The sequence below is a fragment of the Tachypleus tridentatus genome, chromosome 8, assembly GCF_004210375.1.
Source record: "Tachypleus tridentatus isolate NWPU-2018 chromosome 8, ASM421037v1, whole genome shotgun sequence".
Classification (NCBI taxonomy): Eukaryota; Metazoa; Arthropoda; class Merostomata; order Xiphosura; family Limulidae; genus Tachypleus; species Tachypleus tridentatus.
Window position 1 is genome coordinate 116546835 of NC_134832.1, and position 17874 is coordinate 116564708.

General features: G+C 33.3%; 1 protein-coding gene across 17 annotated transcripts in view; it reads right to left on the bottom strand.

Annotated features, from left to right (window-relative positions):
• The window catches only part of LOC143223281 (single-stranded DNA-binding protein 3-like), a 64187-nt gene that overhangs the window by 6886 nt on the left and 39427 nt on the right, over positions 1-17874 (bottom strand). For all 17 annotated transcript variants that reach the window (XM_076451062.1, XM_076451054.1, XM_076451058.1 and 14 more), the window contains 3 exons: positions 17261-17296; positions 9250-9313; positions 827-897 (listed from right to left, as the gene is read on the bottom strand). In XM_076451062.1, the coding sequence (XP_076307177.1) occupies positions 827-897; positions 9250-9313; positions 17261-17296 (171 nt within the window). The remainder of the gene's footprint in view (positions 1-826; positions 898-9249; positions 9314-17260; positions 17297-17874) is intronic.

Below are 17874 nucleotides of genomic sequence, written 5' to 3' on the forward strand. Positions count from 1 at the left end.
CACTTCAAAACAATCAAAACACATATTGAATACTAAAGAGTAAAGTAAGCCATGGCTTCAAGGGTCTGTTAATGTGCTACAAGAGTGATGTGCTGTCAAATCCCACTGTCTGACCAAAAAAAGTTACTGGTGGGTATGGTTGACTAGTTGCCTTCTCTCTTAGTGTGTCAGTTTAAAATTAGGGACAGCTATGCTCATATAGCCAATGTGTAGCTTTGCACAAAAAATGTGAAATAAACTAAAAAAGAAAAGAGGAAGAAATACTTTCACCTATAGAAGAACCAAATAATATGAAGTCTAATTATTAAGCCACAATATTAACATATATTTCCAAATAACACTTCAGAAATTTTCTGCATCTTTTAATCTTCTTGACTTCTATGACCTATACTTTGAAACATCTGCAATAAACTATGGATTTAAATTAAAATATTAACCTCTTATCTATTCAGTATCCTATTACTTCAACTACCAATCATTCGTCTGTCCTCCTACTGACAGTCTTCCATCCACTCAAATAGCCAGTATGCTATTTAATTATCCATTCATCTATGCAGTCCACTAGTTACTCAGTTACCTACTTATTTACCCAGTCAGACAGGTGTCTTATTCACTCATCTACACAGTTAGCTAGTTATTCAATCCTCTAACTTACCACTAGTCGATCTTCAGTCATCTGTTCTGCTACCCAATCAACTATCCATCTATAGTCAGTAAGTTATTCAATCTATTCATCTAGCCAGTCACTCAAAATACATGTCAACTTTGTATTTTGTTAATCTTAGGTTTTAAAAACATTTTATAATGTATTAAGAATTAGCTTTACCCCTGTCATACTTCCCCCTGGAACTGTCTTCATCATGGTGTACATACTCTCACCTCCAGAACTCGAGGAGTCTGAAAACAGTAAAAAAAACACAATAAAAACTCAAAGTTTTGCTCAATATAGTTTGTGCTAGAGAAAAAATATAAGTTGGAAAATGAGCATTATCAATATTGATTTTGTTGATCTAAACATCTTTAGATCTAAAGATAGACTGAGAAATTCTCATTTTTATTATTCTGTAAGCTGAGAAAAAATTAGACCAAAATCTAGAATATATGTCATCACTACCATACACTTCTTGAATAACTATTTTAATACTGAAAACTTTTTATACCAAGAACAGAACTTGGATTTCTGCAAAATTATTTGATAATTACTTCTACTGATTAAAATAAGTTTGAAACATTTCTTGTCTGCACAAGTCATAACCAATATTTTTACTTGACAGATTTATACAACATATTTACAAGTTAGCTCAGTACTTCCCTATTAGTTTTTCCCTCTTTTTATAGCTAATACTAGTAATTTATACTAGCAATATGATATAAAGACTTGAACGAAAAAACAGCAATAAACAAAAGTGTTTTGCATGCACAGATTTCTGATTTTACTAAACATTACACTTGAACCATCTGCCATCATCACAAAGATTTATTTGATTCTTATTATTTTATTTTCTGACAAAAAACAAACAAACAACCTTATCTGTGGATACAGCCTTTCACACAAAGACAACTTTCTTCATACTAATGTCTACATCAACACATCTTTCACACACAGTTTATAACAATTTGCTGAAAGTTTCTACACCAATATTTGGAGAGGAAAGAAGTTAAAATAAATACCTCCACTGTTATTAAAAATTAGTGAAGCAAGCACTAGTAAATCCTACAATATTAATACTACTGGTAAAGGTAAAGAAAAATTAATGGTATACACTATTCAGTGATGTCGAGAAACCCACTTGTTGAGAAATTTATATTCTTCGGTCAAACCGTTGTTCGCTCTTCTATGTAAAATATTTTCTCAACCCAAACGAGCCGGTTTTGCATATAAAAGTATACACTATTGAAATTTGTATTTACTGTTGTGAAAAGAGATAGAGAGATTCATTTATATTTTTCATAAGGTTATTTACTTTTAATCTATGCTAAAATCACTTATATGTCATTATGCTTTTTTATTCTTAATATTTATTTATAATTTAACAGTAAACTATACAACTTTTAAAAGATGTAATTATGAAATATTAATATATTCTCTATGCTTACTAAAATGAAATATTCAGAACTAGCAGAAATGCCACTCTTAGGGCAGCTGTTCAGTCAGGTTCTTGGCAAGCTTAAAAGTGTGCTTCTCTGTCACAAAATTGCTCATGACTTCTTTTTTAATTGCATCTTTGTAAGCAATTTGATGTACTTCTGTATTTCATATTTGTTCATGGCTTCTTTCCACTGAATCTTGCCTCATAACTCAGTGTGTGTGTTTTCATATAGCAAAGCCACATTGGGCTATCTGCTGAGTCCACTGAGGGGAACTGAACCCCTGATTTTAGCATTGTAACATAACTCAGAGGCCAGCCTACCTCTTTCTTGCTGTAACTCACATCTTGACATCTCGTTTTCTTTTTCATAGTTTCAGACTTTTTCCATGATAAGTCACTTTTTCATTTTACAACTTTGACATCTTGATTTTCAATGTTTTTGATCACTTTATACTGATACTGAAGTGAAAAAATAATCATGTAACTTACCATCGAGCTACTACAAAATTACTGCAGATTGGTATGCAATGGACTCTGTACAAGGGACCTGAGTTTCCTTTGGTAACAGAGCAGTTCATTTCATAACATATGCTTTGATTCTCCAGCAGAAAAAAAGTCACTTTTCATCTATAATATCACAATGATTCTCTACTAGGAAGACTCACTTTTAAATTCAGAATTAAACTAACTTTACTGTAATTTTAGTCTTATTTAAGAAATTAATTTCATTGATAATGATATTAAATGCACTCAATTAATGTATCTTTCTCAGTTAAAGAAGTAATTTAGGAAAAAGTTTTTATAAAGTCCTGTCACTTTTTAAATTTTAGAGAGTTTATTTTATCTCATTTTGATGCAATATAAAACTGTTATTGAGTTGTTTCTTCAAACATGTGGACACATGCACTACATAACTTTTTTTTTTAAATAAGAGACCCAATCATAACTCCCCCTTATGGTGTTGAAAAAAATGTGCAAAGTTTAATCTAAATTGGACTTAAACTGTGGAAGATGTTTTGAAAACAAATGGACATTAGCCTCTTATATATATAAATACACATACATAACAAAATAATCTAGATAGCTTAAGCCCAACTTTATTACAAAATACACTATATTCACATTCAACTTACAATAAACACCTAAGACTAATTAGGTACTATATAGCACTAGTATTATTTTTTGATAAGATAAAAACATAAATGGATTAGTAGACACACAAAGCACATGGTTAACAGTATAATAAATATGAATATTACAAAATATATCCTAGTAAGGGCTTGAATTTAGGATCCTTAGGTCACAGTGCACCAATATTTTATCAACTAAGCTACTACAACTCAAAACTCAAGCAAATAGTTTCAATGAGCAATCATATAACTTTTCAATATATTTTATAAATAGCTTCTGTCTGTTCTCAATAACAATTTTCAAAATATACAGATATCTGATTACCATATTAAAGGGTCTTTAGGTATGTCCCAGAGGTATTTTGAAAACCCTTACTTTATTTCTTTTCTCATTTTTATGAATATGACAGTCATTTAATTTTCTCTCTTCATACAATCAACAAATGAAGCACATGTATACCATTCTACCACCCCTGTAAATTTTACATTCTATTCAAAATTAAAAACAGGTATATAATTACAATTTAAAAAGCACACTATAAAGGGAAAAAAAATCAAGTTACACTTTATTTAACACTAAAGTAGCCCCAGAGTTGGTGGTGGGTGTTGTTTGGTGCAGTTAGCAGTTTAAAATTAGTGATGGTAATAAACTGCTTGAGGTTAACATTTTCTTAAATTGAAAATGCATTTCCAATAATACTTAACTCCACTGACACTTGCAACTATTATTCGACTGCCATATTCGTTTTGTGATGGTCTCCACCTTGGTTAATGCACTCTCCATTTTGGTACTATATATATAAGTACCTCATTCAGATACTTTTATCACTTTTTCAAGACCGATGCAATCCCAGTTTCTAATACCAGGTATCAGTAGGGAGAAAGGGCAGGAGAGTGTCAGCAGAGGTAAGTATTATTGGAAATACAATTACAATTTAGGAAATTATTAACTTCCAAAACATACTCATCTCTGCTGTAACTTATAGCTAGAATCCAATACTGAGATGGTGGAAGAGCCAGAGAGGTTAGTATCCATACAGTAAATGTCTGCAAAGTTCAAGGGTGTACCAAGATAAGTGTGGTACCTGAGTGGGAGAACTACATTACATCCAGAACAGGCATGTTCTTCACCCTCTTTCTTAACTAAGTTCCTGTATCAAAAGTAGAACAGTACATGAGTAATCATCATTATATGCCAGTCCTTCTTGTGGCTGTAGAATGATTTATTATGAACACCCAGAAATGCAACAGAAAGTAAACAATACTGAAACGGACAAACTTTCTCCTCCACCTGAAGAATTCTGAAAGGCAACACCAAAGGATCAGAATGATAGAATCGTGTAAACCTTATTCAACCAAAAGAACAGAACACTTCTGGTCTGGAATTATGAACATTCATCTTCATTTTCCAACCAAGTGGGCAAGGAGCCTTCCACTTACCCCTAGAATTATGGAGAGGATATGGAACACCATGCTCAATCAAGGATCTAGAATGAAACTGTTCAGTGTTCAAAATTACAAGGATATATTGAAACTCTTTCCATAAACAATCTACTAAACCAAAAAGAAGGCTATGCACACCCCAAAGGGATAGTCCAGCATAATATCTGAACCAGTTTCAGAATGTTCAAGCAGTTTCCTCCACTCTGGAGAAAAAGCCTCTGTCCACCACCCTAGTGACTTGAAACTGGGTGTAAGTAAGGACTCCCTAGCTCCATTAATATAATCTGGGGAATAATGTGCACTGGGGAGTCTTGAAGAACAGTGAAATAGGTGAGTCAAGTTCCCTAAATTTTTAAAGGCAATTCACCCTCGATTTATTCAATCCAATGATTGGCAGGATTTCCTTTAGTTTTACTCATGATAGTAGATGAATGGCAGTTAGTACATAAATGGATGGATAAAAGCACATCTCTCTGGGCAACACTTATCACAGAGTGAAATAAAATGATTAAAAAGAGGTAAGGAACCCTGGATTTAAAAAAACAAAAGAGGAAAAGAAAAAATTAACCCCCTCTTCTTATGTAGCAAATGTGGTCAAAACAGCCACAAGGTGTAGGCAAAAACCTTGAGAAGAAGAAACTGCCAGATTGTAAAAATGATGTAAGAGAAAAGTCCACATATCAGCATGCAAGATGTTCTCCAGTAAGCAATTCAATAGGGCTGCATAAGACACTTAAGAATGATAAATCTGATGAGATGTTACTCGTAGTTTCTTACCTGTAAAGAAAGTCTACGATAAAGAATATTAATAAATTTGTTAAACCACCTTATGAAATTATTCAAGAAGAAATCTCAAAAAACTGAAGGATCCGAGTGAGTAAAGAGTTGCTTTTTAGAGCCTTGAAAGGAGTCAGTCCAAGCTACATAACACCTCAAGGCTGTGACAGGACATAACAAATGATCTGGGTCTGATTGGTCATACACAGATAAAAAATACCTATTAAATGAATTGGGCAGAAGGATTTATTCACCTCCCTAGCTGTGAGACTTATGAAGAAAAGACCTATTAGGGTATAGCAGGACATACATGGAGTGAGAAAGAGTCTAGTGCACATATAATGCAAACAATTCCAACATATGACATCCATATACCAGTAGCAACACTTCAAGCAAAGGTAATACAAGATATGTGAAGCTGAAAGTTCAAATGTTTGTTGAGACAAAGGTGAGTAATACCTCCTTGGGTGATAAAAAAGGCCACTTGGGACAAAAGACAAAGATTTGAGGAGCCCAGATAGCACTGGGGATTCAAATACTTTCCAATGTTTAGAATATTGAAAGTAGTTGATAAAGCTGTCTTATATAAAGCAACAGTAGATAAAGCTAAGTCACTGTCAAAAAGCCAGGTCCAAAAACAAGATATTGTGGTCACAGTAAAGTAGTTTGAATTTCCTCATGAGACACCATTGGTGTTAAGTGTGTCATTTTTCATTTATAAATGGCCATTGTGGATCTACTGATAGAGTGAGTAAAATACAAGGCAACTGTAGAAGTTAAAGCTCAATGATGTGCAAAGGACCACACCAATTCCATACACAATGTCTAAGTTTCAGAATATCTGGGTGTAGAATGTCAGATCAAGGTTGCCTCAACAGAGATGGCCAAATAAAAACTGACAGAGGTGGGCAGTCTTGAAGATACTGTAACAGAGGCTGGTCACTCTAAGACTATCAACAGTATTTAAAAAGTATTGGATGAAACCACAGACAGAACTCTGGGTAACAGATGCAATGGAGTAAAAGCATAGAAGTGCAATTCCATCCAATATTGACTGAATGCACCTACTGCCAAAACCACAGAATGAGATACCTTGGACCAAAACACCTGCAGTTGAGAGTTGCAATGAGTGGCAAATGCATCAATCATTGAAGTCCCAAACTGAAAACAAATCCACCAGAAAATCTTATGATGGATCATCCATTCAGTCAAGAAAATATGGATAAGTTGAGACAGATAATCTAATATTAAATTTATCATCACTGGAATATGGCAGGCCAGGAGACTGATATGATGGGAGTAAGCCTGGTAGAGATATACAAAGTTCAAAAACAATGGTATTGAGATACGTAAGACACCACTGAGAAACTGAAAAATGAATCATGATGATCTTCCCCTTTACCAAATCAAGACCTTGAACCATTGCTTGTTGAACAGCAACATGTCTTAAAATATTGAGGTGGAAAGCAGATTCATCATCTTCCATTCATAGACCTTGAAATTCCTGACTGTTGCTTTACACACCCCATCCCTGAATTGATGAGGTATCTGTAAAAAGATGAATCTTGGGATAAGAAGGAGGTACAGAAACTCTTGATTCAACTACCATTCAAGATTTAAGATGCTGCTCCTGATTAAGGAAATTGGCTGATGCAGTGCATCACAGTTCTTAATTTGTTAATTATACAGTGGCTACTAAAGGTACTATATGTGTGCTTGTCTCCAAGGTATCACAACTTCAAGGGATGCCTACATACCCAAAAATGAAAGAGAACTATTCATGCAGTAGGAGACAAAATGGTAAGTAAGAGCCTGACTGCCTGCTCTGTAGGCTGGAGACAGATGAGAATCAACTAAACAAAGCTTAAACACACATTGAAAAATCATCTAGATGAATGTTATACTGAGTCAGCAAGAGAATGAATTTCTTGACTCTGATAAGAAAGCCATTCTTGGTGGCTTATAAAAAGAGAATCTGTGTGCATTGTTCCTCCAATATACTTAATGATGCCAGAAGTAACCAGTCATCCATATAATGGTGTGTGTGTGCAAATGCCCAAAGTATACAAGGTGATAAGAAGCTCACACAACTTTGCAGAAGTCATATGGTGCAGAGCCCTGAACTGCAGAGCATGATTCTTGTACATGTAATGTAAATAGTAGCAGAATGACTTCACTATGGGAACCTGAAGATGTGTTTTGGCAACATTAAGCTTGGTCATCCACAGATCTGGAAAAATGTCAATGACTGGCTGCCAGTCTCATGTTTTCTTGGGCACAACAAATAAATGGGAAAAAATCCTGTAAGAAGGAAATGAATTCTCTTTACTGCCCCCTTGCCCAAGACTCTCTGATACCTTTGGAATGAAGATCCTCACTCTGTAGATCTATTGGGAGTGGAAATACCACTGGTTGGGAAGATAACGGAGGTGAAAAAGTGAATTGAATGACCAGAAGTACCCATGGATCTGTCATGAAGGAATTCCAGATATCTAAAAAATTTCACAACCTCACTCCCACAAACTCCACTTACATAGGGTAGTCATCAACACTGTTGGCAATGGTCTACCCAAACAAAGGAGAGTAAAAGATAAGGACAGAATCTATTTTGAATACCAATGGATCAAAAAGTACCAGTCAGGGGTTGGGACACACAACAAGCAGTCATGCCATGATTTCCAGCAGAAGCTAATGATAAAAAGGAATAATGTAAACAGGCAACATCAATTCATTATTCTAATGCCTCTGCGACACCCACAAACATCAAGAGATAAAGAAAAAGAGCCTCTCGTAACTCATGAATGGTTATAGCAGATAGGCAAACTCCCTCCAACAAGGCATCTTCACCAAAAATATACCAACAACATATAACCCAGGAAACTAAAGAAAGAGCAAAAGCTGAGAATCTTTTCAAGATAAAAGTTAGCAAAGAAACATTTGATCCTTAAATTGATGTGGGGAACACTGATAGGTGTTGAATAAAATCTGGAGGAAAGATATATATATCATAACAATAGTGAAAATTGTGACATGTTCAAAGTGATTCTAGGGTCCTGTCTATTATTCCATATATCCAAAAGGATATGAACTCTTTGGAAATCTAAATATATACGTCCTCCTGGAGATGGTAAGCTAAAACATGCTGTACCAACAAACTTAGGGGACAAGATTTAACTATTCTGTTACAGAATTCAAAAGTAACTCTCTCAGCATGAGCAACAGTATCAGGTGAAGGAGGAAAAACTAAGCAGTCACCCTCAGACCTTTCAGCAATTAAGGAAGAAGTAGGTTCAAAGGCAACTGGAGAAAGCCCTAAAACCTCACAAACCCAAATGAATAACTTTATAAATGAAACAGAAGGTGGCTCATTTGGATTGGCCTTGTGAGAAGCCAACCTATTAACGAAGGTGCCGGAAAAAAATGTCCAAATTCTCTCCAGACTGTCCTGGTAAAAGATCATTGGTAAAAGCAGCCTCAAAACCTCCTGGAGATAGTCCCCTGGACCAAATACATCTCCATCTCACAACAAATCGAGTCACGGACAGTCTCAACTGCATATATCAAAGAGATAATTTAAAAAAAGAAAAGAAAACTATGGCAAAATTTAAAATTAAAACAAACTTATTATTGGTTAATAATTAATTTCAAAAATTACTAACAGTAATGCATAATATTGCAATTTCATTATTTACATAGCAGGTGCAATAAATTCAATGCATATTAAAGATGCTAGAGACACATAGTTTTAAAACAAATGCCTATTTATTACAACCACAATTATAAGATGATTAGGTAACAATGCGACTTACCTTGAGGGCTAGGCATAATAGGTGTGCCTGACCTCTGAGAACCTGCCCCCGAGGCTGGAGGACCCTATTCAAGTGAAGACAAATTTCACCGAACTATGCTTTAAAAAATGCTTATTAACATAATAACTGTCTTAAACATGCTAACAAAACTAAACCAAGCCTGCAGGTCTAGTACACAAATATTTTCTAGAAAAACAGAAAAATTATCAATTTATACTTTCCCATAAAAAAAATTCTCATACAGCACATTATAACAGCTAAATTTGTAAGCTAAAACTGGAAAAAAAAAAAATTTATGTTAATGAAGATAATTCTATATCACAAACTAACAACAGGGAGTAGAAGTTATAAAACAATGTGTGAAAACAAAAGCTATAACTTGATTACTGTCATTTTGAACAATATTTTAAAAAAGAAATCCATGTTTTCCTGAGTTATAAGTCAATTTTTCAGATTTGGTTTAATTCAATCAAAGATAATGAAACATAGATATCCTGATTAATTCCTTGCCAAAATTTCACATTTGGAGAATATAAATTTTTCCATCATTGCAATGTTCATATTAAGATGATTTGAATTGAACAATATAATTATGTTTTTACCCACCCAAGAGTGAACTTTGACTATTGACTTTTATCCTAGTGAGTTTCAATTTAAAACTAGGTTATAGCCTATCAAACACTTATTACTACTTAGAAACAATTAATGTAAATACTTAAATCACTCTTGCTGTAACAAACTGGGCAGTTATCTGCATAAGGCTTGAAGACCTAAGTACTGGCCAAATAATCACAATCTACTTTATCACTAATTTAACTGGTATTACATTTCGCCATATCACCTAGGTAAAAAAAACAAACAACTTCTTGGTTATAAAAATAATAACAATATAACTTAGGGTCTTAAATGATTGAAAAATGAAAGCCTAATCAACATGATGTGTAACTTCAAGTTACCATACAATGTTTATAAGTTATTTAGGACCAAATCTGCTTGTAGGACCATGGTCCTTAATAATATTAGTCGCAGAGAACAACTAATGGAAAAATAATATTAAAATTGCAATCCTGCCAATTACTATTAGCATCACCTATGTCTTCTACATAAGAAACAAGTTTTCACCCATTTTCTTTGATAAATTATTTACACTGGGTGTTGTAACAATTCAACAGTAATTTTCCTAAAAGTAGTGACAAATAAACATAAAATGTGCAGTCAACCCAATCCCATGGGCATAGCATACGTGCAATATGATTATTTAGTGAACCATTTACAAAAATCTCTTGTCATTCCACATACTATTTCAACAAGTAACATTACATTGCATTCATTTTTAAGCACTTGTGACTGACTACAATACATTGTTAGCAAAGGCATTTGGGTTTTGATTCAATGAGTGCATCCAGTACTAAACAGTACTCACATTCACTGAGTAGTAGTGACAATTATTTTCACTGGATGCAACCACTCCTAGTCATTTTACAGAGCACTACAAAAGACAGTTACCAAAGCAAGTACTTTTAGACAGTTATCATTTCTGTATGAAGTATCCAAGAGGAAATTTTCAATTCAAATCAATTTATTCAACATGGCATAATAAAGCCATACATGTATATGAGCACTGATCTTCAAAGTCATAATAATCAGTTTATTTTTTGTCTATTCCCGTTTTTATAGACTTTTCCCCTTTATGCTTCTATCTTTAAATATTTCTTTCAGTCAGTTGATGGAAGAAGTCCTGCTTTTCTTATGGAAATCCCTCACAAAAAGAAACATTTTTGTTCTTAACAAATTTCTTTCTCAGGTTGACTGTTTAGCACATATAAAGCCTGACACATCAATGTTGGTATCAATATGAAAGCTTAGAGAATTGAACAAAAAAATAATAATAATTTTGAAAATAACCATTTCAGTGCATTTTTTTTATATGATTAACTGTTCATGAGTGTGACAAGACAAATATTTAGCTGTTACACATAGACACACATAAATCTTTTCATTACTGGCAGTGAATGGTATAAAAATAAGTTTTACATGAACCCTTAGGAATGAAAATAAACTTCTCAAATTTATGTAGCAGTAAAAGCTACAAAAAACTGAATAGCAGTTTTGGGGTTTTGCATAATAGAACGGGATAGCATCCATTCTTAATACCATCAACGAATGCTGAGTTATAGTTCCATAATTCTCTCACCTGGTAAACCAGAATGTCCTTTCCTTTCATTGTTTCACAATAAAGCCACTTAATATTTGGAACTGACCTTAAAAATAGAGTGAAGACCTATGACTCTACCCTACCATTCACCATGTTAATTCCCTATTTCACTTATAACTATTGCTTCCTCAGTGTTTAATAAAATATGAAAATATTTTGAATAAAGTGCCATTTTTAAGTTCTTGTATCTATGTGAATGGCTTAGATGTGGTTTTTAACAAAGTGTGTTTATAAAATAATTTTATTTTGAAATTCAGTATTTCAGTTCTAGATACCATCATTACCACATGCTTGATTCTAACAATTATAAATGTAAGCAGTGTTAAGTGATCAATCTTTTGTGTTAAATTAACCAAATATGCACAAGGTTAGTCCATTAGACTAACCATGTATTGGAAAAGCTATAATTTTCCTATACTGAAAATGTATTTCCAACAGGTACCTACCTCCTCTTACATTATTAAGCTAGCTATTCTCTTTCAGTGCTGCCCTTTGTGTGCAAACTATTCTTTATGCATGCCACAAGACTTGTACTTCACCCTGGTTGGGATTATTATACTCTAATTTATCTCTCATGAAAATCATCATGTGTCACCCATCAACCAATAATAGCATTGAATGTTCATGTGACACATTTAACTCCCTCTACACTCCTCTACTGAACATTCACTTTGTAGTTTGGCAGCAAGTGTGAGCACCAGATAAGTGGATAAGAAGGGTGCAAATTGTGAGAAGAGGTAGGTACCTATTGGAAATATATTTTCAGCATAGGAAAATTATAACTTCTGATACAGTACTTACCTCTCTCACAAGATTAGCTAGAATCCCATATTGAGAAGGACAATGCAAGGGAATAACAGAAGCACCCCACCCATCAAAGCATCCAAAGGATAACCCAGACCTTGAAAGAAAGATATCTAGAGATTGGAGGATGGGAAATGCACCACTTTCAAGCCATTGCTTTTGTGTATAATTCATAAAATACAAGGTTGGAAATTGCAAGGTGTAGAGTGGCTAGTGCACGTTGGACTGTACTCAACAAGTCAAAACCTCCTCTACAGGACACCGATGTCCATGTAAGGGTAGGATGAGGATCATACTGTCTTCATCTCCAAACCAGAAATTGGGAATTAAGAACTGCTCTAGTTACTGGGTACTACACAAGGATAAATATCCAAGAGCAATCCAGGACTAGCCATCTGGCATCAAGAAGATGGATTCAACTACTCAATGCTGGAAATCAACATCCACAAAAGGGTAGGATGTAGATTCACAATAGAAATGGGTAAACTTCATTTTTTGCAGATCAACTCCAGTTGGTATGGAATGTGTAATAGGTGGCCAAACCAGCCAGTAAGGTGACAGATAAACTCAACTTGATGTGTACATTAACAGTAGAAGACAATGTCTACCAATGAGGGGACAGATTAACTCCTGTGGATACCATATCACATCTACACCAGAAAAATACTACTATCTTATTCTAAACTGAATGGTTAAAGCCAACTTTTTGTGGAACTCCTTCAGGAAGGTGCCTATGAGTTAATCACTACAGCAGCTTGGAAGTGGAAAATGTTAAAGACTCCCATATTTAACTCAAAGAAGAAGGGCAAGAATGTGTTAAGAGTCTCTGAAGAAACATTCCCATTGAAAAGTAGAGCATACCAAGTTATTCATTCAAGCCATGGCAAAGATGGGCAGCTATCTCCTTCTGCTTTACCTATGCAGTTCATGGATGGTATGGTCCAGAGCAGATATATTTATGAAGCAATTATCATAAGGCAGATAACCTTCCAGCAAACCTGTGGAACACCCCATCTCTATGGCAACTGTGTGGAGCCATGGTCAATAGAGCATGAGTCTACATAGCTTATAGTGAAGATTTGAAGTTAAAGAATATCTGGTCAGGCACTACTAGCCACAGAGTAGGATTTGTGGAATAAAAGGGATAAAATAAAGACCCCTGAGAAAGAAACAAAACTTACAAGTTAAAGCTGCATCAAAGTCTGGAGCATGGCCATAAATTGAAGACAAAACCCCTTAGGAAATGAAGATAATGGGAGATGAACGTAGTAGACATTGTCCATATGCCAGCTTGAAGAATCTCTTCCAATGGATAACAAAGATGGAAAGTAAGGGTAAATGTGAGAAGACAGTGTGTATAGGAAGAAACATGGAACAAGGTGCAAGAAAAAGAAGGGAGACAGAAGTAAGCCAAATGGACCAGAAAGTAGACCCAACTTGTACAGGGGAAGGAGAGAGTCACAAAAAGAGGAAGACTGCCAGGAAATAAAAAGATTGTTGCTGCATGCACAATATCACACCTGTAGTCCCTGATTGGATACAGTCTATCAGGGTCTAGATGACAGTAAAAATGAGAGATAAAAGGTAGAAAATAAGAGAAATCAATATTTGACTAGCAATCGAGAGTTGTCATGGGGACAATGAAAAAATGGAAGAAAAAACCCCAGAAGGATGGTGAACTAGTTCATCTGCTTGATGCAGAGTAAATCCTGAACTGCTTCTCACAGACACAGGCATGTAATGGAATCTCAGAGATGAGGAAAGAAAATGGGTTATAAGAGATGGAAAGAGTAAGAAATTGGATAATGACACCTTCAAAAAAACCCTTAACACTCAATTATCATAGATGAAGAGAAGTCAGCAAGAAAGAAACACAAATATTTGAGCTCCCTCAGGGTAGTCACTGGTACTAATTGCAATGGGTGGTACTCCACTGAGGAAATCAATAAAAAGAATAACCCAAAACTGAAGGAATAGGAAAGGGTCAGGAGAACTAAGTGGCAAAAGAGTTTTAAGAGAGATAAGTGGGCTACAAAAGTTGTAACCACAAACTGCTGTTGGACTGACAATGCTAGTGGCTCGATATTATTAGGGACTGGAGCAAATACAAGTCTCAAAAAAAAAAGAGAAAGATGCAAGACTCTGAGATATATGGAGGATAAAATGACTTGAGTCAAACTGAGTCCCTACTTAGAAGGTTCCAACAACAAAGAAACCATGTATGTAAGGCTAATGTTGAGAATGAAATTCAGGCTAAAATGTAGGAAAAAAAGTGATGGGTATCAGAAAAAGTCCCTCAGGATATCTGTGGATATCCTCTAAGAGCCAATGTAAGTAAGAAAGATACCAAAAAAGGGTATGTGTAAGATTAATATATGTAACATAGAGTTAAGTTATAAAATTATGTAGTGTTTAGTACATGTCAAATTTTAGGGTGTAAAACATCTTAATATAATTCTATAAAATTATTATTCTAAAAACAATTTTTTTATCATGAAAACACACCTGGATCCTTCACATAAGTGTAAAAATTTTAAACATACATATTTTAAGTAATTGGGTATGTTATTGAATACTGATGGGATATATGCAAATTAACTTGGATTGTGATCACTTTTGTTTTTGACAGACAGTGAAACATTAAAACAATAGTTTTAACTTCTTTGGCATTTTCGCTTAAAATTACTGGTTGCAAGTTTTAGCAATATATGTGATTAATACTTTCTATTTAATGCCTTATATGTACATTCATTTGATACATTAATCAATGTGGGGATTCCTGATCAAAAAAAAAAGAAAGAGAAAGTTTTACCAACACTTATATTTATGAACTTAATCAATTAGTTTATTTAAAAAAGTTCTAAACATAAAGGAAATTAAGTAGAATTTGATAAATAATGCATAAAAAACTGCAACAAGAAACTATTTCAATTCATTATTTTATATACAAATGTGTTTTCAATGTACTTTCATTTCATATTACTATTATATGTGATTCTATAGTTGGCAAGTGAAAGGGTTTCTTTTTAAGCCATAGGAAAGAAAAAATCAAAATCAAATAATATTTCAGTGCAAATCAATAAATCACACAATAATAATGTAAAAGGAAATTCCACACCCATTGTGCAAATGTGGTGCAACATCCCTCTCAAGAAAAATATTATCAGTATGATGATGTAGTAAAGGGGGCTATTTTTTTTTCTTATTAGAAAAATAATAAAAATATTTTGATAAAAAAGTTCATTGTTTATATTACTAATACTTTTTCATGTGTCTGCAAAAACAAAAACAAAGATAATCAATTTATGGAGTACTGGTATGGCTGAGATTCAATCACAGAGTAAGAAATAGTTACCCCTAACTATACAGACTTGGTAATTTTAACCAACCTTCCAACTAACACATAACCATGAAGCTATAAACAATATAGCCTTTAATATAGTACATGTATCTTTATCAAGTTTGTTAGCATAAAGTCTTTTGTAACCCCAAAATTATTTTTTTTAAATTAAGAATTTTTACTAAAGGTTAGCCCTTAAACTTACAGACAGGATGCAAGGAGATTTCCATGTTATGATTGAAAATACCTTTTTTCATCTTAAAGTTTTCAGAAAAAATTTATAATTTATCTATCACTTTCTCTACCCTTACACTATACAAGTTTGGTCTCTTTGACTGTTTTTATAACCATCACAACAAAATACAAAATAAATCTAAATTACTTTTTCCTTTCTAAAGTGACTGCAGATTGCATCAAAATATTATACCTATTTCTACTTAAAAGACTCAATCTTATAATAGTTTAAATGTTTTATTGCTGTTTGAACAGTGTTTAACTACAAAATCTGCAATAACATGCCAGAAATCACCCAGCAAACATACGGTTTAAGTTACAGTATTGAATTACACAGCACAGAAGCTTTTTGCAGGTATACATTTTATATTTTTATTATTTTCCCTTTATATTTTCTTATTTAACATAATAAGATCTAATTTTTACACTGTAGTTAGTTTTATAACAATAATAAATATACATACATGTTGATCTTAAACCTTTTGCAATTAAAGACTTGAAGTGTTGATAAGAGTTAACCCTAATTTTTGCTAAGTTTGTTGTTAGTACTTTACTGAATTATCATTACTTTCAAATATTGAAGCTAGAATACAAAATAATAACAAGCACTTATAGCTTAAATGAGCTGCAAGTTCATTAAATTAAGGAACTTAGCTAGCCAAGTTGAACACAAAAGTAATTTTAAATCTGTATGCCAAATAATTAAAAAACTGTTAAAAGAACAAGTTAATATACATAAATCAGTAAACTGAAATCTTCACATTCAACTGATTATAAACAAAGTAATAACACGTGTCAGAGAGAATTACTGACATTTTTTGAAAGACAGTAGTGACAGAAGAGTATGGCAGGTGATCTGGATTTTCAGGTTTGTATGCAAGTAAAACAAGACAAGTAAAAGCTATAAAAGTTAGATCATGTCTTAGCAATATATATTGTGTGACATGATAAAAAAAAGTGTAGATTGGGAGTTTATTTAACTATTTAACTTACACCATATTAAAATTAATTTATTACCCAGGTTTTGAATGTAAAGTTTATTAACATACATTGATAATAGAGTAGTTTATTTAGGTTTTTTAATATAAATGTAAAAAGATACACTTTTACCTACTCATTTACAGAATATTAATGACTCAGAATAACCATGAGAGTACAATGAAACTTAAATTCATTATTGGTTAACTTGTGTACAAAACAAAAAGTTTTAAAACACTTAAGTAACTCTTGTCAAATGAAATATATCCTCCATAAGAGTAAAGGTAATGATCACTGTTTTACATTAAATCCTAGTTACTATTTTTAGGATACGTTTGTTTTACAATGGCTGTTTACACTATCATACAGAACTACAATAAAGTAATCGTAAGCTTAAATTTTACAGTAGTGGTAATGATGAAAACCATAAAAGTACTTACATAATGGCTACCAGGTGATGCAGATGAATAATTAATCTGAAAAATAAAAACTGTGAAAACTTTGGCAAAATTTGAAGATCTAATTCTATAACAAAACCTGGTAATTATTTTAATTGACACAATTTTCTTCAAATAAAAAAATAAAAACAAACTACAATACAAGTATGATTGATACCAGAGTACTAACTTCTATGTTCTAAAATACTCTGCAACAAGACTCTATTGTAATTAGTTAGACCTTATCCAGCCTTGTTTGAGAACTTTAATGGAATGCAAATGTCTATTGAACAAAATGGGGATGACACTATAGCTTCTATAATGAAGTTTTCTTCAGGTCACTGTAGATACTTGTGTAGTGTCTGGAAAATGTATACACAACTTTGTAGTAACTCTCCAAGTGAAGTAGGTTTAACTACAATGAAGTTTTCTTCAGGTCACTGTAGATACTTGTGTAGTGTCTGGAAAATGTATACACAACTTTGTAGTAACTCCAAGTGAAGTAGGTTTAACTATAATGAAGTTTTCTTCAGGTCACTGTAGATACTTGTGTAGTGTCTGGAAAATGTATACACAACTTTGTAGTAACTCTCCAAGTGAAGTAGGTTTAACTATGA